Source organism: Anomaloglossus baeobatrachus, chromosome 4, assembly GCF_048569485.1.
Source record: "Anomaloglossus baeobatrachus isolate aAnoBae1 chromosome 4, aAnoBae1.hap1, whole genome shotgun sequence".
Lineage (NCBI taxonomy): Eukaryota > Metazoa > Chordata > Amphibia > Anura > Aromobatidae > Anomaloglossus > Anomaloglossus baeobatrachus.
The window spans coordinates 11,507,333-11,531,734 of record NC_134356.1 but is presented as its reverse complement, the minus strand read 5'-3'; the positions used below and the strand labels follow the sequence as shown (position 1 = coordinate 11,531,734).

General features: G+C 49.8%; 1 protein-coding gene across 1 annotated transcript in view; it reads left to right on the top strand.

Moving 5' to 3' along the window:
- Nucleotides 1-24,402, top strand: part of LOC142302551 (potassium voltage-gated channel subfamily KQT member 1-like) — a 62,775-nt gene that overhangs the window by 10,228 nt on the left and 28,145 nt on the right. The window contains exon 3 of the mRNA XM_075343658.1: nt 21,688-21,778. Coding sequence (XP_075199773.1) covers nt 21,688-21,778 — 91 coding nt within the window. The remainder of the gene's footprint in view (nt 1-21,687; nt 21,779-24,402) is intronic.

Below are 24,402 nucleotides of genomic sequence, written 5' to 3'. Positions count from 1 at the left end.
AGGGTCCGTGTACCCCGTCGTGCCTTCGTTCCCGGACCGGTGATAGGACCAGGCTGCCGACCGTCCACTTCAATAGGTCCAGGCACCGAGCCTCAATCCCGACTCATCTAGGTCCAGACCACCGCCTGCAACCTAGACAGCTACTCTTGGAGCCACCGCCCCCTGCATCCTCCACTTCACCCTACTACTTCTTCACTGACACGCTACTGACCTTCCCTTCCTGACCCCAGGTGGGCGACCTTATTCCGCTTAAGCCGCCCACTGGTGTGTCTGGTGGGTGTGGTGCAGGGTGTTCCTAGGATGTGATTTGGTGTTGGAGGCAGCACTGTAAGATGGGGACCCAGAACCATGAGGGATTTGGATACTGCACTAAACAGAAAGAGCGCGCAGTACCCTGTGACCACCTGATAGTCCAGGGGCGTCACACTACCACATTGGGGGCTGCAGTGCACAAGTTTCGGCACATCTGCCTGATGCCGCCCTGAGCCCTCTTTGTATGTCAGGCGTGCGTGTCACAGGCTGCATGTCGTCCGTCTGTCAGGCGTGCGTGTCACGGGCTGCATGTCGTCCGTCTGTCAGGCGTGCGTGTCACGGGCTGCATGTCGTCCGTCTGTCAGGCGTGCGTGTCATGGGCTGCATGTCGTCCGTCTGTCAGGCGTGCGTGTCAGGGGCTGCATGTCATCCGTCTGTCAGGCGTGCGTGTCAGGGGCTGCATGTCGTCCGTCTGTCAGGAGTGCGTGTCAGGGGCTGCATGTCGTCCGTCTGTCAGGCGTGCGAGTCACAGGCTGCATGTCGTCCGTCTGTCAGGCGTGCGAGTCACAGGCTGCATGTCGTCCGTCTGTCAGGCGTGCGTGTCAGGGGCTGCATGTCGTCCGTCTGTCAGGCGTGCGAGTCACAGGCTGCATGTCGTCCGTCTGTCAGGCGTGCGAGTCACGGGCTGCATGTCGTCCGTCTGTCAGGCGTGCGAGTCACGGGCTGCATGTCGTCCGTCTGTCAGGCGTGCGTATCAGGGGCTGCATGTCGTCCGTCTGTCAGGCGTGCGTTTCGCGGGCTGCATGTCGTCCGTCTGTCAGGCGTGCGTGTCAGGGGCTGCATGTCGTCCGTCTGTCAGGCGTGCGTATCAGGGGCTGCATGTCGTCCATCTGTCAGGCGTGCGTTTCGCGGGCTGCATGTCGTCCGTCTGTCAGGCGTGCGTGTCAGGGGCTGCATGTCGTCCGTCTGTCAGGCGTGCGTGTCAGGGGCTGCATGTCGTCCGTCTGTCAGGCGTGCGTGTCGCGGGCTGCATGTCGTCCGTCTGTCAGGCGTGCGTGTAGCGGGCTGCATGTCGTCCGTCTGTCAGGCGTGCGTGTCGCAGGCTGCATGTCGTCCGTCTGTCAGGCGTGCGTGTCAGGGGCTGCATGTCGTCCGTCTGTCAGGCGTGCGTTTCGCGGGCTGCATGTCGTCCGTCTGTCAGGCGTGCGTGTCGCGGGCTGCATGTCGTCCGTCTGTCAGGTGTGTGTGTCGCAGGCTGCATGTCGTCCGTCTGTCAGGCGTGCGTGTCGCGGGCTGCATGTCGTCCGTCTGTCAGGCGTGTGTGTCGCAGGCTGCATGTCGTCCGTCTGTCAGGCGTGTGTGTCGCAGGCTGCATCTCGTCCGTCTGTCAGGCGTGCGTGTCGCGGGCTGCATGTCGTCCGTCTGTCAGGCGTGCGTGTCAGGGGCTGCATGTCGTCCGTCTGTCAGGCGTGTGTGTCGCAGGCTGCATGTCGTCTGTCTGTCAGGCGTGTGTGTCGCTGGCTGCATCTCGTCCGTCTGTCAGGCGTGTGTGTCGCGGGCTGCATGTAGTCCGTCTGTCAGGCGTGTGTGTCGCGGGCTGCATGTCGTCCGTCTGTCAGGCGTGTGTGTCGCGGGCTGCATGTCGTCCGTCTGTCAGGCGTGTGTGTCGCGGGCTGCATGTCGTCCGTCTGTCAGGCGTGTGTGTCGCAGGCTGCATGTCGTCCGTCTGTCAGGTGTGTGTGTCGCAGGCTGCATGTAGTCCGTCTGTCAGGCGTGTGTGTCGCGGGCTGCATGTCGTCCGTCTGTCAGGCGTGTGTGTCGCGGGCTGCATGTCGTCCGTCTGTCAGGCGTGTGTGTCGCGGGCTGCATGTCGTCCGTCTGTCAGGCGTGTGTGTCGCAGGCTGCATGTCGTCCGTCTGTCAGGCGTGTGTGTCGCGGGCTGCATGTAGTCCGTCTGTCAGGCGTGTGTGTCGCGGGCTGCATGTCGTTCATCTGTCAGGCGTGCGTGTTAGGGGCTGCATGTCGTCCGTCTGTCAGGCGTGCGTGTCGCGGGCTGCATGTCGTCCGTCTGTCAGGCGTGCGTGTCGCGGGCTGCATGTCGTCCGTCTGTCAGGCGTGCGTGTCGCGGGCTGCATGTCGTCCGTCTGTCAGGCGTGCGTGTCAGGGGCTGCATGTCGTCCGTCTGTCAGGCGTGCGTGTCAGGGGCTGCATGTCGTCCGTCTGTCAGGCGTGCGTGTCGCGGGCTGCATGTCGTCCGTCTGTCAGGCGTGCGTGTCGCGGGCTGCATGTCGCCCGTCTGTCAGGCGTGCGTGTCGCGGGCTGCATGTCGTCCGTCTGTCAGGCGTGCGTGTCGCGGGCTGCATGTCGTCGGCCTCACCCGGACACGCAGCGCCGCTCGGATTAGCCGTGTCCTGATCTCTTCATCTTTTATTTAGCGGTTACAGTTGTTCTAATCTAACGTTACACACAGCGAGGGCCCGAGTCCTGTACTTAACACAGTGTCGCCATGCAGATCCGCTCCTGTACCCCTGTGTCCTGCGCCCCCCATCACAGGCACCACGAGCCCAACCTGCAGACTGCGCTCACCGAGCCCCCGAAATTACAGATACCCACAACATGGGCTCTACTCTCCGGATGTACATACCGGGGCCGGCGTCCGACTCCACAAAACTGCCCACTGATGCCACTAACAATATCTCCATCTAACCCAGCTGTGTACTCCTGTACCCATATCACTGACCTGTGCCCCTCTAATGTACCCCTGTACCCATATCACTGACCTGTGCCCCTCTAATGTACCCCTGTACCCATATCACTGACCTGTGCCCCTCTAATGTACCCCTGTACCCATATCACTGACCTGTGCCCCTCTAATGTACTCCTGTACCCATATCACTGACCTGTGCCCCTCTAATGTACCCCTGTACCCATATCACTGACCTGTGCCCCTCTAATGTACTCTTGTACCCATATATCCCACCTGTGCCCCTCCTATGTACTCCTGTACCCATATAACCCACCTGTGCCCCTCCAATGTACTCCTGTACCCATATAACCCACCTGTGCCCCTCCAATGTACTCCTGTACCCATATAACCCACCTGTGCCCCTCCAATGTACTCCTGTACCCATATAACCCACCTGTGCCCCTCCAATGTACTCCTGTACCCATATAACCCACCTGTGCCCCTCCAATGTACTCCTGTACCCATATAACACACCTGTGCCCCTCCAATGTACTCCTGTACCCATATAACCCACCTGTGCCCCTCCAATGTACTCCTGTACCCATATAACCTACCTGTGCCCCTCCAATGTACTCCTGTACCCATATAACACACCTGTGCCCCTCCAATGTACTCCTGTACCCATATAACCCAGCTGTGCCCCTCTAATGTACTCCTGTACCCATATAACCCACCTGTGCCCCTCTAATGTACTCCTGTACCCATATAACCCACCTGTGCCCCTCTAATGTACTCCTGTACCCATATATCCCACCTGTGCCCCTCTAATGTACTCCTGTACCCATATATCCCACCTGTGCCCCTCCAATGTACTCCTGTACCCATATATCCCACCTGTGCCCCTCTAATGTACTCCTGTACCCATATAACCCACCTGTGCCCCTCTAATGTACTCTTGTACCCATATATCCCACCTGTGCCCCTCCAATGTACTCCTGTACCCATATAACCCAGCTGTGACCCTCCAATGTACTCCTGTACCCATATAACCCACCTGTGCCCCTCTAATGTACTCTTGTACCCATATATCCCACCTGTGCCCCTCCAATGTACTCCTGTACCCATATAACCCAGCTGTGACCCTCCAATGTACTCCTGTACCCATATATCCCACCTGTGCCCCTCTAATGTACTCCTGTACCCATATAACACACCTGTGCCCCTCTAATGTACTCCTGTACCCATATAACCCACCTGTGCCCCTCTAATGTACTCCTGTACCCATATAACCCACCTGTGCCCCTCTAATGTACTCCTGTACCCATATAACCCACCTGTGCCCCTCTAATGTACTCCTGTACCCATATAACCCACCTGTGCCCCTCTAATGTACTCCTGTACCCATATAACCCACCTGTGCCCCTCTAATGTACTCCTGTACCCATATAACCCACCTGTGCCCCTCTAATGTACTCCTGTACCCATATAACACACCTGTGCCCCTCTAATGTACTCCTGTACCCATATAACCCACCTGTGCCCCTCTAATGTACTCCTGTACCCATATATCCCACCTGTGCCCCTCCAATGTACTCCTGTACCCATATAACCCACCTCTGCCCCTCTAATGTACTCCTGTACCCATATAACCCACCTGTGCCCCTCCAATGTACTCCTGTACCCATATATCCCACCTGTGCCCCTCTAATGTACTCCTGTACCCATATAACCCACCTGTGCCCCTCTAATGTACTCCTGTACCCATATAACACACCTGTGCCCCTCTAATGTACTCCTGTACCCATATAACACACCTGTGCCCCTCTAATGTACCCCTGTACCCATATCACTGACCTGTGCCCCTCTAATGTACTCCTGTACCCATATAACCCACCTGTGCCCCTCCAATGTACTCCTGTACCCATATAACCCACCTGTGCCCCTCCAATGTACTCCTGTACCCATATAACCCACCTGTGCCCCTCCAATGTACTCCTGTACCCATATAACCCACCTGTGCCCCTCCAATGTACTCCTGTACCCATATAACCCACCTGTGCCCCTCCAATGTACTCCTGTACCCATATAACACACCTGTGCCCCTCCAATGTACTCCTGTACCCATATAACCCACCTGTGCCCCTCCAATGTACTCCTGTACCCATATAACCTACCTGTGCCCCTCCAATGTACTCCTGTACCCATATAACACACCTGTGCCCCTCCAATGTACTCCTGTACCCATATAACCCAGCTGTGCCCCTCTAATGTACTCCTGTACCCATATAACCCACCTGTGCCCCTCTAATGTACTCCTGTACCCATATAACCCACCTGTGCCCCTCTAATGTACTCCTGTACCCATATATCCCACCTGTGCCCCTCTAATGTACTCCTGTACCCATATATCCCACCTGTGCCCCTCCAATGTACTCCTGTACCCATATATCCCACCTGTGCCCCTCTAATGTACTCCTGTACCCATATAACCCACCTGTGCCCCTCTAATGTACTCTTGTACCCATATATCCCACCTGTGCCCCTCCAATGTACTCCTGTACCCATATAACCCAGCTGTGACCCTCCAATGTACTCCTGTACCCATATAACCCACCTGTGCCCCTCTAATGTACTCTTGTACCCATATATCCCACCTGTGCCCCTCCAATGTACTCCTGTACCCATATAACCCAGCTGTGACCCTCCAATGTACTCCTGTACCCATATATCCCACCTGTGCCCCTCTAATGTACTCCTGTACCCATATAACACACCTGTGCCCCTCTAATGTACTCCTGTACCCATATAACCCACCTGTGCCCCTCTAATGTACTCCTGTACCCATATATCCCACCTGTGCCCCTCTAATGTACTCCTGTACCCATATAACCCACCTGTGCCCCTCTAATGTACTCCTGTACCCATATAACCCACCTGTGCCCCTCTAATGTACTCCTGTACCCATATAACCCACCTGTGCCCCTCTAATGTACTCCTGTACCCATATAACCCACCTGTGCCCCTCTAATGTACTCCTGTACCCATATAACCCACCTGTGCCCCTCCAATGTACTCCTGTACCCATATATCCCACCTGTGCCCCTCCAATGTACTCCTGTACCCATATATCCCACCTGTGCCCCTCCAATGTACTCCTGTACCCATATAACCCACCTCTGCCCCTCTAATGTACTCCTGTACCCATATAACCCACCTCTGCCCCTCCAATGTACTCCTGTACCCATATAACCCACCTGTGCCCCTCCAATGTACTCCTGTACCCATATAACCCACCTGTGCCCCTCCAATGTACTCCTGTACCCATATAACCCACCTGTGCCCCTCCAATGTACTCCTGTACCCATATAACCCACCTGTGCCCCTCTAATGTACTCCTGTACCCATATAACCCACCTGTGCCCCTCCAATGTACTCCTGTACCCATATAACCCACCTGTGCCCCTCCAATGTACTCCTGTACCCATATAACCCACCTGTGCCCCTCCAATGTACTCCTGTACCCATATAACCCACCTGTGCCCCTCTAATGTACTCCTGTACCCATATATCCCACCTGTGCCCCTCTAATGTACCCCTGTACCCATATATCCCACCTGTGCCCCTCTAATGTACTCCTGTACCCATATAACCCACCTGTGCCCCTCTAATGTACCCCTGTACCCATATAACCCACCTGTGCCCCTCTAATGTACTCCTGTACCCATATAACACACCTGTGCCCCTCTAATATACTCCTGTACCCATATAACCCACCTGTGCCCCTCCAATGTACTCCTGTACCCATATAACCCACCTGTGCCCCTCCAATGTACTCCTGTACCCATATAACCCACCTGTGCCCCTCCAATGTACTCCTGTACCCATATAACCCACCTGTGCCCCTCTAATGTACTCCTGTACCCATATAACCCACCTGTGCCCCTCTAATGTACCCCTGTACCCATATAACCCACCTGTGCCCCTCTAATGTACTCCTGTACCCATATAACCCACCTGTGCCCCTCCAATGTACTCCTGTACCCATATAACCCACCTGTGCCCCTCTAATGTACTCCTGTACCCATATAACCCATCTGTGCCCCTCTAATATACTCCTGTACCCATATAACCCACCTGTGCCCCTCCAATGTACTCCTGTACCCATATAACCCACCTGTGCCCCTCCTATGTACTCCTGTACCCATATAACCCACCTGTGCCCCTCTAATGTACTCCTGTACCCATATAACCCACCTGTGCCCCTCCTATGTACTCCTGTACCCATATAACCCACCTGTGCCCCTCTAATATACTCCTGTACCCATATAACCCACCTGTGCCCCTCCTATGTACTCCTGTACCCATATAACCCACCTGTGCCCCTCTAATGTACCCCTGTACCCATATAACCCACCTGTGCCCCTCCAATGTACTCCTGTACCCATATAACCCACCTGTGCCCCTCTAATGTACTCCTGTACCCATATAACCCACCTGTGCCCCTCTAATGTACTCCTGTACCCATATAACCCACCTGTGCCCCTCTAATGTACCCCTGTACCCATATAACCCACCTGTGCCCCTCCAATGTACTCCTGTACCCATATAACCCACCTGTGCCCCTCTAATGTACCCCTGTACCCATATAACCCACCTGTGCCCCTCCAATGTACCCCTGTACCCATATAACCCACCTGTGCCCCTCCAATGTACTCCTGTACCCATATCACACCTGTGCCCCTCCAATGTACTCCTGTACCCATATAACCCACCTGTGCCCCTCCTATGTACTCCTGTACCCATATCACACCTGTGCCCCTCCAATGTACTCCTGTACCCATATAACCCACCTGTGCCCCTCCTATGTACTCCTGTACCCATATAACCCAGCTGTGCCCCTCCAATGTACTCCTGTACCCATATAACCCACCTGTGCCCCTCTAATGTACTCCTGTACCCATATAACCCACCTCTGCCCCTCTAATGTACTCCTGTACCCATATAACCCACCTGTGCCCCTCCAATGTACTCCTGTACCCATATAACCCACCTGTGCCCCTCTAATGTACTCCTGTACCCATATAACCCACCTGTGCCCCTCTAATATACTCCTGTACCCATATAACCCACCTGTGCCCCTCTAATGTACTCCTGTACCCATATAACCCACCTGTGCCCCTCTAATGTACTCCTGTACCCATATAACCCACCTGTGCCCCTCTAATATACTCCTGTACCCATATAACCCACCTGTGCCCCTCTAATGTACTCCTGTACCCATATAACCCACCTCTGCCCCTCTAATGTACTCCTGTACGCATATAACCCACCTGTGCCCCTCCAATGTACTCCTGTACCCATATAACCCACCTGTGCCCCTCTAATGTACTCCTGTACCCATATAACCCACCTGTGCCCCTCTAATATACTCCTGTACCCATATAACACACCTGTGACCCTCCTATGTACTCCTGTACCCATATAACCCACCTGTGCCCCTCCAATGTATTCCTGTACCCATATAACCCACCTGTGCCCCTCCAATGTACTCCTGTACCCATATAACCCACCTGTGCCCCTCCAATGTACTCCTGTACCCATATAACCCACCTGTGCCCCTCCAATGTACTCCTGTACCCATATAACCCACCTGTGCCCCTCTAATATACTCCTGTACCCATATAACCCACCTGTGCCCCTCCTATGTACTCCTGTACCCATATCACTGACCTGTGCCCCTCTAATGTACCCCTGTACCCATATAACCCACCTGTGCCCCTCCTATGTACTCCTGTACCCATATAACCCACCTGTGCCCCTCCTATGTACTCCTGTACCCATATAACCCACCTGTGCCCCTCTAATGTACTCCTGTACCCATATCACACCTGTGCCCCTCTAATGTACTCCTGTACCCATATAACTCACCTGTGCCCCTCTAATGTACTCCTGTACCCATATCACACCTGTGCCCCTCCTATGTACTCCTGTACCCATATAACTCACCTGTGCCCCTCCAATGTACTCCTGTACCCATATAACCCACCTGTGCCCCTCTAATGTACTCCTGTACCCATATATCCCACCTTTGCCCCTCCTATGTACTCCTGTACCCATATAACCCACCTGTGCCCCTCCTATGTACTCCTGTACCCATATAACCCACCTGTGCCCCTCCAATGTACTCCTGTACCCATATAACCCACCTGTGCCCCTCCAATGTACTCCTGTACCCATATAACCCACCTGTGCCCCTCTAATGTACTCCTGTACCCATATAACCCACCTGTGCCCCTCCAATGTACTCCTGTACCCATATAACCCACCTTTGCCCCTCCTATGTACTCCTGTACCCATATAACCCACCTGTGCCCCTCCTATGTACTCCTGTACCCATATAACCCACCTGTGCCCCCCTCACCTGATGCCCTGAGTATAATGATGGCCCCCGTGCTGGCCGCCATGTTGTGTCGTGTTGCTATTTCCAGTATTTCTCTCTCCTCATTAATTAATGGGACGTCTCCGGATTCCCGCTCTTGTGACAGCTGCTCCAGTCACCGCCGGCCGCACGCAGCGCCCTCGGGGCTCATTACGCAGCTCGGCGGTGCAGGGGTTAACTACACACGTCGTTAGTCATCTCCTAATCAATAATTCACCTCATTTTAATTACTTCTTTTCTGACCAATAATAATGGGGCGTGCTGCGGCCTCACCGGTCACGCCACGAGGAGCCGCGAGGAGCCACGAGGAGCCACGAGGAGCCGCGCCGGGGGGACACGTCCCGACCATAATATAATCCGGCCGTACTAGGCCTCGTGCGAAGGGGAAGACGTTACCCATAGCAACCAATCAGATTGCAGCTTTCATTTCTCCACAGCAGGTTGGAAAATAAAAGAAGAGATCTGATTGGTCTGTAGTAGTGATGGGCGAAGCTGCTCGCCGATGCTCGTCACTGACCACAAGTCAAGAACGGAGCATAATGGAAGAGCGCGCCCCATAACTAGACTTTAGGGGTAACTGCACCCCCCGTGTATTGTGGATATCATAGACTGTACTAGACATGATAGGATTAGATACAGCTCAGCAGACAGTATCACACAGGAGAGGATTAGATACACAGCTCAGCAGACAGTATCACACAGGAGAGGATTAGATACACAGCTCAGCAGACAGTATCACACAGGAGAGGATTAGATACACGGCTCAGCAGACAGTATCACACAGGAGAGGATTAGATACACAGCTCAGCAGACAGTATCACACAGGAGAGGATTAGATACACAGCTCAGCAGACAGTATCACACAGGAGAGGATTAGATACACAGCTCAGCAGACAGTATCACACAGGAGAGGATTAGATACACAGCTCAGCAGACAGTATTACACAGGAGAGGATTCGATACACAGCTCAGCAGACAGTATCACACAGGATAGGATTAGATACAGCTCAGCAGACAGTATCACACAGGAGAGGATTAGATACACAGCTCAGCAGACAGTATCACACAGGAGAGGATTAGATACACGGCTCAGCAGACAGTATCACACAGGAGAGGATTAGATACACGGCTCAGCAGACAGTATCACACAGGAGAGGATTAGATACACGGCTCAGCAGACAGTATCACACAGGAGAGGATTAGATACACGACTCAGCAGACAGTATCACACAGGAGAGGATTAGATACACAGCTCAGCAGACAGTATCACACATGAGAGGATTAGATACACGACTCAGCAGACAGTATCACACAGGAGAGGATTAGATACACAGCTCAGCAGACAGTATCACACAGGAGAGGATTAGATACACGGCTCAGCAGACAGTATCACACAGGAGAGGATTAGATACACGGCTCAGCAGACAGTATCACACAGGAGAGGATTAGATACACGGCTCAGCAGACAGTATCACACAGGAGAGGATTAGATACACGGCTCAGCAGACAGTATCACACAGGAGAGGATTAGATACACAGCTCAGCAGACAGTATCACACAGAAGAGGATTAGATACACGGCTCAGCAGACAGTATCACACAGGAGAGGATTAGATACACAGCTCAGCAGACAGTATCACACAGGAGAGGATTAGATACACGGCTCAGCAGACAGTATCACACAGGAGAGGATTAGATACACAGCTCAGCAGACAGTATCACACAGGAGAGGCTTAGATACACAGCTCAGCAGACAGTATCACACAGAAGAGGATTAGATACACAGCTCAGCAGATAGTATCACACAGGAGAGGATTAGATACACAGCTCAGCAGACAGTATCACACAGGAGAGGATTAGATACACGGCTCAGCAGACAGTATCACACAGGAGAGGATTAGATACACAGCTCAGCAGACAGTATCACACAGGAGAGGATTAGATACACAGCTCAGCAGACAGTATCACAGGAGAGGATTAGATACAGCTCAGCAGACAGTATCACACAGAAGAGGATTAGATACACAGCTCAGCAGATAGTATCACACAGGAGAGGATTAGATACACAGCTCAGCAGACAGTATCACACAGGAGAGGCTTAGATACACAGCTCAGCAGACAGTATCACACAGAAGAGGATTAGATACACAGCTCAGCAGATAGTATCACACAGGAGAGGATTAGATACACAGCTCAGCAGACAGTATCACACAGGAGAGGATTAGATACACGGCTCAGCAGACAGTATCACACAGGAGAGGATTAGATACACAGCTCAGCAGACAGTATCACACAGGAGAGGATTAGATACACAGCTCAGCAGATAGTATCACACAGGAGAGGATTAGATACACAGCTCAGCAGACAGTATCACACAGGAGAGGATTAGATACACAGCTCAGCAGACAGTATCACACAGGAGAGGATTAGATACACAGCTCAGCAGACAGTATCACAAAGGATAGGATTAGATACACAGCTCAGCAGATGGTATCACACAGGGGAGGATTAGATACACGGCTCAGCAGACAGTATCACAGAGGAGAGGATTAGATACACAGCTCAGCAGACAGTATCACACAGGAGAGGATTATATACACAGCTCAGCAGACAGTATCACACAGGAGAGGATTAGATACACAGCTCAGCAGACAGTATCACGCAGTAGAGGATTAGATACACAGCTCAGCAGACAGTATCACGCAGGAGAGGATTAGATAAAGCTCAGCAGACAGTATCACACAGGAGAGGATTAGATGCACAGCTCAGCAGACAGTGTCACACAGGAGAGGATTAGATACACAGCTCAGACAGTATCACACAGGAGAGGCTTAGATACACAGCTCAGCAGACAGTATCACACAGGAGAGGATTAGATACACAGCTCAGCAGACAGTATCACACAGGAGAGGATTATATACACAGCTCAGCAGACAGTATCACACAGGAGAGGATTAGATACACAGCTCAGCAGACAGTATCACGCAGTAGAGGATTAGATACACAGCTCAGCAGACAGTATCACGCAGGAGAGGATTAGATAAAGCTCAGCAGACAGTATCACACAGGAGAGGATTAGATGCACAGCTCAGCAGACAGTGTCACACAGGAGAGGATTAGATACACAGCTCAGACAGTATCACACAGGAGAGGCTTAGATACACAGCTCAGCAGACAGTATCACACAGGAGAGGATTAGATACACAGCTCAGCAGACAGTATCACACAGGAGAGGATTAGATACACAGCTCAGCAGACAGTATCACACAGGAGATTAAATACACAGCTCAGCAGACAGTATCACACAGGGGAGGATTAGATACACAGCTCAGCAGACAGTATCACACAGGAGAGGATTAGATACACAGCTCAGCAGATGGTATCACACAGGAGAGGATTAGATACACAGCTCAGCAGACAGTATCACACAGGAGAGGATTAGATACATGGCTCAGCAGACAGTATCACGCAGGAGAGGATTAGATACATGGCTCAGCAGACAGTATCACACAGGAGAGGCTTAGATACACATCTCAGCAGACAGTATCACACAGAAGAAGATTAGTTACACAGCTCAGCAGACAGTATCACACAGGAGAGGATTAGATACACGGCTCAGCAGACAGTATCACACAGGAGAAGATTAAATACACAGCTCAGCAGACAGTATCACACAGGAGAAGCTTAGATACACAGCTCAGCAGACAGTATCACACAGGAGAGGATTAGATACACAGCTCAGCAGACAGTATCACACAGGAGAGGATTAGATACACAGCTCAGCAGACAGTATCACGCAGGAGAGGATTAGATAAAGCTCAGCAGACAGTATCACACAGGAGAGGATTAGATACACAGCTCAGCAGACAGTATCACACAGGAGAGGATTAGATACACAGCTCAGCAGACAGTATCACACAGGAGAGGATTAGATACGCAGCTCAGCAGACAGTATCACACAGGAGAGGATTAGATACACAGCTCAGCAGACAGTATCACACAGGAGAGGATTAGATACACAGCTCAGCAGACAGTATCACACAGGATAGGATTACATACACAGCTCAGCAGACAGAATCACACAGGAGAGGATTAGATACACAGCTCAGCAGACAGTATCACACAGGAGAGGATTAGATACACAGCTCAGCAGACAGTATCACACAGGAGAGGATTAGATACACAGCTCAGCAGACAGTATCACACAGGAGAGGATTAGATACACGGCTCAGCAGACAGTATCACACAGGAGAGGATTAGATACACAGCTCAGCAGACAGTATCACACAGGAGAGGATTAGATACACAGCTCAGCAGACAGTATCACACAGGAGAGGATTAGATACACAGCTCAGCAGACAGTATCACACAGGAGAGGATTAGATACACAGCTCAGCAGACAGTATTACACAGGAGAGGATTCGATACACAGCTCAGCAGACAGTATCACACAGGATAGGATTAGATACAGCTCAGCAGACAGTATCACACAGGAGAGGATTAGATACACAGCTCAGCAGACAGTATCACACAGGAGAGGATTAGATACACGGCTCAGCAGACAGTATCACACAGGAGAGGATTAGATACACGGCTCAGCAGACAGTATCACACAGGAGAGGATTAGATACACGGCTCAGCAGACAGTATCACACAGGAGAGGATTAGATACACGACTCAGCAGACAGTATCACACAGGAGAGGATTAGATACACAGCTCAGCAGACAGTATCACACATGAGAGGATTAGATACACGACTCAGCAGACAGTATCACACAGGAGAGGATTAGATACACAGCTCAGCAGACAGTATCACACAGGAGAGGATTAGATACACGGCTCAGCAGACAGTATCACACAGGAGAGGATTAGATACACGGCTCAGCAGACAGTATCACACAGGAGAGGATTAGATACACGGCTCAGCAGACAGTATCACACAGGAGAGGATTAGATACACGGCTCAGCAGACAGTATCACACAGGAGAGGATTAGATACACAGCTCAGCAGACAGTATCACACAGAAGAGGATTAGATACACGGCTCAGCAGACAGTATCACACAGGAGAGGATTAGATACACAGCTCAGCAGACAGTATCACACAGGAGAGGATTAGATACACGGCTCAGCAGACAGTATCACACAGGAGAGGATTAGATACACAGCTCAGCAGACAGTATCACACAGGAGAGGCTTAGATACACAGCTCAGCAGACAGTATCACACAGAAGAGGATTAGATACACAGCTCAGCAGATAGTATCACACAGGAGAGGATTAGATACACAGCTCAGCAGACAGTATCACACAGGAGAGGATTAGATACACGGCTCAGCAGACAGTATCACACAGGAGAGGATTAGATACACAGCTCAGCAGACAGTATCACACAGGAGAGGATTAGATACACAGCTCAGCAGACAGTATCACAGGAGAGGATTAGATACAGCTCAGCAGACAGTATCACACAGAAGAGGATTAGATACACAGCTCAGCAGATAGTATCACACAGGAGAGGATTAGATACACAGCTCAGCAGACAGTATCACACAGGAGAGGCTTAGATACACAGCTCAGCAGACAGTATCACACAGAAGAGGATTAGATACACAGCTCAGCAGATAGTATCACACAGGAGAGGATTAGATACACAGCTCAGCAGACAGTATCACACAGGAGAGGATTAGATACACGGCTCAGCAGACAGTATCACACAGGAGAGGATTAGATACACAGCTCAGCAGACAGTATCACACAGGAGAGGATTAGATACACAGCTCAGCAGATAGTATCACACAGGAGAGGATTAGATACACAGCTCAGCAGACAGTATCACACAGGAGAGGATTAGATACACAGCTCAGCAGACAGTATCACACAGGAGAGGATTAGATACACAGCTCAGCAGACAGTATCACAAAGGATAGGATTAGATACACAGCTCAGCAGATGGTATCACACAGGGGAGGATTAGATACACGGCTCAGCAGACAGTATCACAGAGGAGAGGATTAGATACACAGCTCAGCAGACAGTATCACACAGGAGAGGATTATATACACAGCTCAGCAGACAGTATCACACAGGAGAGGATTAGATACACAGCTCAGCAGACAGTATCACGCAGTAGAGGATTAGATACACAGCTCAGCAGACAGTATCACGCAGGAGAGGATTAGATAAAGCTCAGCAGACAGTATCACACAGGAGAGGATTAGATGCACAGCTCAGCAGACAGTGTCACACAGGAGAGGATTAGATACACAGCTCAGACAGTATCACACAGGAGAGGCTTAGATACACAGCTCAGCAGACAGTATCACACAGGAGAGGATTAGATACACAGCTCAGCAGACAGTATCACACAGGAGAGGATTATATACACAGCTCAGCAGACAGTATCACACAGGAGAGGATTAGATACACAGCTCAGCAGACAGTATCACGCAGTAGAGGATTAGATACACAGCTCAGCAGACAGTATCACGCAGGAGAGGATTAGATAAAGCTCAGCAGACAGTATCACACAGGAGAGGATTAGATGCACAGCTCAGCAGACAGTGTCACACAGGAGAGGATTAGATACACAGCTCAGACAGTATCACACAGGAGAGGCTTAGATACACAGCTCAGCAGACAGTATCACACAGGAGAGGATTAGATACACAGCTCAGCAGACAGTATCACACAGGAGAGGATTAGATACACAGCTCAGCAGACAGTATCACACAGGAGATTAAATACACAGCTCAGCAGACAGTATCACACAGGGGAGGATTAGATACACAGCTCAGCAGACAGTATCACACAGGAGAGGATTAGATACACAGCTCAGCAGATGGTATCACACAGGAGAGGATTAGATACACAGCTCAGCAGACAGTATCACACAGGAGAGGATTAGATACATGGCTCAGCAGACAGTATCACGCAGGAGAGGATTAGATACATGGCTCAGCAGACAGTATCACACAGGAGAGGCTTAGATACACATCTCAGCAGACAGTATCACACAGAAGAAGATTAGTTACACAGCTCAGCAGACAGTATCACACAGGAGAGGATTAGATACACGGCTCAGCAGACAGTATCACACAGGAGAAGATTAAATACACAGCTCAGCAGACAGTATCACACAGGAGAAGCTTAGATACACAGCTCAGCAGACAGTATCACACAGGAGAGGATTAGATACACAGCTCAGCAGACAGTATCACACAGGAGAGGATTAGATACACAGCTCAGCAGACAGTATCACGCAGGAGAGGATTAGATAAAGCTCAGCAGACAGTATCACACAGGAGAGGATTAGATACACAGCTCAGCAGACAGTATCACACAGGAGAGGATTAGATACACAGCTCAGCAGACAGTATCACACAGGAGAGGATTAGATACGCAGCTCAGCAGACAGTATCACACAGGAGAGGATTAGATACACAGCTCAGCAGACAGTATCACACAGGAGAGGATTAGATACACAGCTCAGCAGACAGTATCACACAGGATAGGATTACATACACAGCTCAGCAGACAGAATCACACAGGAGAGGATTAGATACACAGCTCAGCAGACAGTATCACACAGGAGAGGATTAGATGCACAGCTCAGCAGACAGTATCACACAGGAGAGGATTAGCTACACAGCTCAGCAGACAGTGTCACACAGGAGAGGATTAGATACACAGCTCAGCAGACAGTATCACACAGGAGAGGCTTAGATACACAGCTCAGCAGACAGTATCACACAGGAGAGGATTAGATACACAGCTCAGCAGACAGTATCACGCAGGAGAGGATTAGATAAAGCTCAGCAGACAGTATCACACAGGAGAGGATTAGATGCACAGCTCAGCAGACAGTGTCACACAGGAGAGGATTAGATACACAGCTCAGACAGTATCACACAGGAGAGGCTTAGATACACAGCTCAGCAGACAGTATCACACAGGAGAGGATTAGATACACAGCTCAGCAGACAGTATCACACAGGAGAGGATTAGATACACAGCTCAGCAGACAGTATCACACAGGAGATTAAATACACAGCTCAGCAGACAGTATCACACAGGGGAGGATTAGATACACAGCTCAGCAGACAGTATCACACAGGAGAGGATTAGATACACAGCTCAGCAGATGGTATCACACAGGAGAGGATTAGATACACAGCTCAGCAGACAGTATCACACAGGAGAGGATTAGATACATGGCTCAGCAGACAGTATCACGCAGGAGAGGATTAGATACATGGCTCAGCAGACAGTATCACACAGGAGAGGCTTAGATACACATTTCAGCAGACAGTATCACACAGAAGAAGATTAGTTACACAGCTCAGCAGACAGTATCACACAGGAGAGGATTAGATACACGGCTCAGCAGACAGTATCACACAGGAGAAGATTAAATACACAGCTCAGCAGACAGTATCACACAGGAGAAGCTTAGATACACAGCTCAGCAGACAGTATCACACAGGAGAGGATTAGATACACAGCTCAGCAGACAGTATCACACAGGAGAGGATTAGATACACAGCTCAGCAGACAGTATCACGCAGGAGAGGATTAGATAAAGCTCAGCAGACAGTATCACACAGGAGAGGATTAGATACACAGCTCAGCAGACAGTATCACACAGGAGAGGATTAGATACACAGCTCAGCAGACAGTATCACACAGGAGAGGATTCGATACGCAGCTCAGCAGACAGTATCACACAGGAGAGGATTAGATACACAGCTCAGCAGACAGTATCACACAGGAGAGGATTAGATACACAGCTCAGCAGACAGTATCACACAGGATAGGATTACATACACAGCTCAGCAGACAGAATCACACAGGAGAGGATTAGATACACAGCTCAGCAGACAGTATCACACAGGAGAGGATTAGATGCACAGCTCAGCAGACAGTATCACACAGGAGAGGATTAGCTACACAGCTCAGCAGACAGTGTCACACAGGAGAGGATTAGATACACAGCTCAGCAGACAGTATCACACAGGAGAGGCTTAGATACACAGCTCAGCAGACAGTATCACACAGGAGAAGATTAAATACACAGCTCCGCAGACAGTATCACACAGGGGAGGATTAGATACACAGCTCAGCAGACAGTATCACACAGGGGAGGATTAGATACACAGCTCAGCAGACGGTATCACACAGGAGAGGATTAGATACACAGCTCAGCAGACAGTCTCCAACAGGAGAGGATTAGATACTTGGCTCAGCAGACAGTATCACGCAGGAGAGGATTAGATACATGGCTCAGCAGACAGTATCACACAGGAGAGGCTTAGATACACATCTCAGCAGACAGTATCACACAGAAGAAGATTAGTTACACAGCTCAGCAGACAGTATCACACAGGAGAGGATTAGATACACAGCTCAGCAGACAGTATCACACAGGAGAAGCTTAGATACACAGCTCAGCAGACAGTATCACACAGGAGAGGATTAGATACACAGCTCAGCAGACGGTATCACACAGGAGAGGATTAGATACACAGCTCAGCAGACAGTATTACACAGGATAGGATTTGATAAACAGCTCAGCAGACAGTATCACACAGGAGAGGATTAGATACACAGCTCAGCAGACAGTATCACACAGGAGAAGATTATTACATACACAGCTCAGCAGACAGTATCACACAGGAGAGGCTTAGATACACAGCTCAGCAGACAGTATCACACAGGAGAGGCTTAGATACACAGCTCAGCAGACAGTATCACACAGGAGAGGCTTAGATACACAGCTCAGCAGACAGTATCACACAGGAGAGGATTAGATACACAGCTCAGCAGACAGAATCACACAGGAGAGGATTAGATACACAGCTCAGCAGACAGTATCACACAGGAGAGGATTAGATACACAGCTCAGCAGACGGTATCACACAGGAGAGGATTAGATACACAGCTCAGCAGACAGTATCACACAGGAGAGGATTAGATACACAGCTCAGCAGACAGTATCACACAGGAGAAGATTAAATACACAGCTCAGCAGACAGTATCACACAGGAGAGGATTAGATACACAGCTCAGCAGACAGTATCACACAGGAGAGGATTAGATACACAGCTCAGCAGACAGTATCACACAGGAGAGGATTAGATACGCAGCTCAGCAGACAGTATCACACAGGAGAGGATTAGATACACAGCTCAGCAGACAGTATCACACAGGAGAGGATTAGATACACAGCTCAGCAGACAGTATCACACAGGATAGGATTACATACACAGCTCAGCAGACAGAATCACACAGGAGAGGATTAGATACACAGCTCAGCAGACAGTATCACACAGGAGAGGATTAGATGCACAGCTCAGCAGACAGTATCACACAGGAGAGGATTAGCTACACAGCTCAGCAGACAGTGTCACACAGGAGAGGATTAGATACACAGCTCAGCAGACAGTATCACACAGGAGAGGCTTAGATACACAGCTCAGCAGACAGTATCACACAGGAGAGGATTAGATACACAGCTCAGCAGACAGTATCACACAGGAGAGGATTAGATACACAGCTCAGCAGACAGTATCACACAGGAGAGGATTAGATACACAGCTCAGCAGACAGTATCACACAGGAGAAGATTAAATACACAGCTCAGCAGACAGTATCACACAGGGGAGGATTAGATACACAGCTCAGCAGACAGTATCACACAGGGGAGGATTAGATACACAGCTCAGCAGACGGTATCACACAGGAGAGGATTAGATACACAGCTCAGCAGACAGTCTCCAACAGGAGAGGATTAGATACTTGGCTCAGCAGACAGTATCACGCAGGAGAGGATTAGATACATGGCTCAGCAGACAGTATCACACAGGAGAGGCTTAGATACACATCTCAGCAGACAGTATCACACAGAAGAAGATTAGTTACACAGCTCAGCAGACAGTATCACACAGGAGAGGATTAGATACACGGCTCAGCAGACAGTATCACACAGGAGAAGATTAAATACACAGCTCAGCAGACAGTATCACACAGGAGAAGCTTAGATACACAGCTCAGCAGACAGTATCACACAGGAGAGGATTAGATACACAGCTCAGCAGACAGTATCACACAGGAGAGGATTAGATACACAGCTCAGCAGACAGTATCACACAGGAGAGGATTAGATACACAGCTCAGCAGACGGTATCACACAGGAGAGGATTAGATACACAGCTCAGCAGACAGTATTACACAGGATAGGATTTGATAAACAGCTCAGCAGACAGTATCACACAGGAGAGGATTAGATACACAGCTCAGCAGACAGTATCACACAGGAGAAGATTACATACACAGCTCAGCAGACAGTATCACACAGGAGAGGCTTAGATACACAGCTCAGCAGACAGTATCACACAGGAGAGGCTTAGATACACAGCTCAGCAGACAGTATCACACAGGAGAGGCTTAGATACACAGCTCAGCAGACAGTATCACACAGCAGAGGATTAGATACACAGCTCAGCAGACAGAATCACACAGGAGAGGATTAGATACACAGCTCAGCAGACAGTATCACACAGGAGAGGATTAGATACACAGCTCAGCAGACGGTATCACACAGGAGAGGATTAGATACACAGCTCAGCAGACGGTATCACACAGGAGAGGATTAGATACACAGCTCAGCAGACAGTATCACACAGGAGAAGATTAAATACACAGCTCAGCAGACAGTATCACACAGGAGAGGATTAGATACACAGCTCAGCAGACAGTATCACACAGGAGAGGATTAGATACACAGCTCAGCAGACGGTATCACACAGGAGAGGATTAGATACACAGCTCAGCAGACAGTATCACACAGGAGAGGCTTAGATACACAGCTCAGCAGACAGTATCACACAGGAGAGGCTTAGATACACAGCTCAGCAGACAGTATCACACAGGAGAGGCTTAGATACACAGCTCAGCAGACAGTATCACACAGGAGAGGATTAGATACACAGCTCAGCAGACAGTATCACACAGGAGAGGATTAGTTACACAGCTCAGCAGACAGTATCACACAGAAGAAGATTAGTTACACAGCTCAGCAGACAGTATCACACAGGAGAGGATTAGATACACGGCTCAGCCGCACTCTCTCCCCATCGGGGTCAGTAGATGGATGCTGTTCGCTGTTTGATGCCTGTGATCTCCTGTAGGGATGACTGATACCAGGTGGAGGTGTGTGTATGCTGGGAGTTGTAGTGCCCGGTTCCTTGTGTTGCTCGCTGCCCTCCATGTGTCACATTATAACCCTTGTCTGTCCTCGCTTCTTTTCCGCAGGTTCCTCCTCGTCCTCATCTGTCTGATTTTCAGCGTCCTCTCCACCATTGAACATTACTCTGATTTTGCCACTGGGACTTTATTCTGGATGGTGAGTATCGGGAAGCACTACAAATCCCAGAATGTCCAGGAACTCCTGGAAATGGAGGCTGACATGCCGGCTGCATATAACTATTGCCTTCTTGCTGATGGTTTCCGGACAGCATAAACATCTCCATCCTGTGTAACAGATACCAGCTGTTACAGGCAGGTGTTGGTGATCATAACTAGCTCTGATCTCTGCTGTTACAGGCAGGTGTTGGTGATCATAACTAGCTCTGATCTCTGCTGTTACAGGCAGGTGTTGGTCATCATAAATAGCTCTGATCTCTGCTGTTACAGGCAGGTGTTGGTGATCATAACTAGCTCTGATCTCTGCTGTTACAGGCAGGTGTTGGTGATCATAACTAGCTCTGATCTCTGCTGTTACAGGCAGGTGTTGGTGATCAGAACTAGCTCTGATCTCTGCTGTTACAGGCAGGTGTTGGTGATCATAACTAGCTCTGATCTCTGCTGTTACAGGCAGGTGTTGGTAATCATAACTAGCTCTGATCTCTGCTGTTACAGGCAGGTGTTGGTAATCATAACTAGCTCTGATCTCTGCTGTTTTAGGCAGGTGTTGGTGATCATAACTAGCTCTGATCTCTGCTGTTTTAGGCAGGTGTTGGTGATCATAACTAGCTCTGATCTCTGCTGTTACAGGCAGGTGTTGGTGATCATAACTAGCTCTGATCTCTGCTGTTATAGGCAGGTGTTGGTCATCATAAATAGCTCTGATCTCTGCTGTTATAGGCAGGTGTTGGTGATCATAAATAGCTCTGATCTCTGCTGTTACAGGCAGGTGTTGGTGATCATAACTAGCTCTGATCTCTGCTGTTACAGGCAGGTGTTGGTGATCATAACTAGCTCTGATCTCTGCTGTTACAGGCAGGTGTTGGTCATCATAAATAGCTCTGATCTCTGCTGTTATAGGCAGGTGTTGGTGATCATAACTAGCTCTGATCTCTGCTGTTACAGGCAGGTGTTGGTGATCATAACTAGCTCTGATCTCTGCTGTTACAGGCAGGTGTTGGTGATCATAACTAGCTCTGATCTCTGCTGTTACAGGCAGGTGTTGGTGATCATAACTAGCTCTGATCTCTGCTGTTACAGGCAGGTGTTGGTGATCATAACTAGCTCTGATCTCTGCTGTTACAGGCAGGTGTTGGTGATCATAACTAGCTCTGATCTCTGCTGTTACAGGCAGGTGTTGGTAATCATAACTAGCTCTGATCTCTGCTGTTTTAGGCAGGTGTTGGTGATCATAACTAGCTCTGATCTCTGCTGTTTTAGGCAGGTGTTGGTGATCATAACTAGCTCTGATCTCTGCTGTTACAGGCAGGTGTTGGTGATCATAACTAGCTCTGATCTCTGCTGTTATAGGCAGGTGTTGGTCATCATAAATAGCTCTGATCTCTGCTGTTATAGGCAGGTGTTGGTGATCATAAATAGCTCTGATCTCTGCTGTTACAGGCAGGTGTTGGTGATCATAACTAGCTCTGATCTCTGCTGTTACAGGCAGGTGTTGGTGATCATAACTAGCTCTGATCTCTGCTGTTACAGGCAGGTGTTGGTCATCATAAATAGCTCTGATCTCTGCTGTTATAGGCAGGTGTTGGTGATCATAGCAAGCTCTGATCTCTGCTGTTACAGGCAGGTGTTGGTGATCATAACTAGCTCTGATCTCTGCTGTTACAGGCAGGTGTTGGTGATCATAACTAGCTCTGATCTCTGCTGTTACAGGCAGGTGTTGGTGATCATAACTAGCTCTGATCTCTGCTGTTACAGGCAGGTGTTGGTGATCATAACTAGCTCTGATCTCTGCTGTTACAGGCAGGTGTTGGTGATCATAACTAGCTCTGATCTCTGCTGTTACAGGCAGGTGTTGGTAATCATAACTAGCTCTGATCTCTGCTGTTTTAGGCAGGTGTTGGTGATCATAACTAGCTCTGATCTCTGCTGTTACAGGCAGGTGTTGGTGATCATAACTAGCTCTGATCTCTGCTGTTATAGGCAGGTGTTGGTGATCATAACTAGCTCTGATCTCTGCTGTTACAGGCAGGTGTTGGTGATCATAACTAGCTCTGATCTCTGCTGTTACAGGCAGGTGTTGGTGATCATAACTAGCTCTGATCTCTGCTGTTACAGGCAGGTGTTGGTAATCATAACTAGCTCTGATCTCTGCTGTTTTAGGCAGGTGTTGGTGATCATAACTAGCTCTGATCTCTGCTGTTTTAGGCAGGTGTTGGTGATCATAACTAGCTCTGATCTCTGCTGTTACAGGCAGGTGTTGGTGATCATAACTAGCTCTGATCTCTGCTGTTATAGGCAGGTGTTGGTCATCATAAATAGCTCTGATCTCTGCTGTTATAGGCAGGTGTTGGTGATCATAACTAGCTCTGATCTCTGCTGTTACAGGCAGGTGTTGGTGATCATAACTAGCTCTGATCTCTGCTGTTACAGGCAGGTGTTGGTAATCATAACTAGCTCTGATCTCTGCTGTTTTAGGCAGGTGTTGGTGATCATAACTAGCTCTGATCTCTGCTGTTTTAGGCAGGTGTTGGTGATCATAACTAGCTCTGATCTCTGCTGTTACAGGCAGGTGTTGGTGATCATAACTAGCTCTGATCTCTGCTG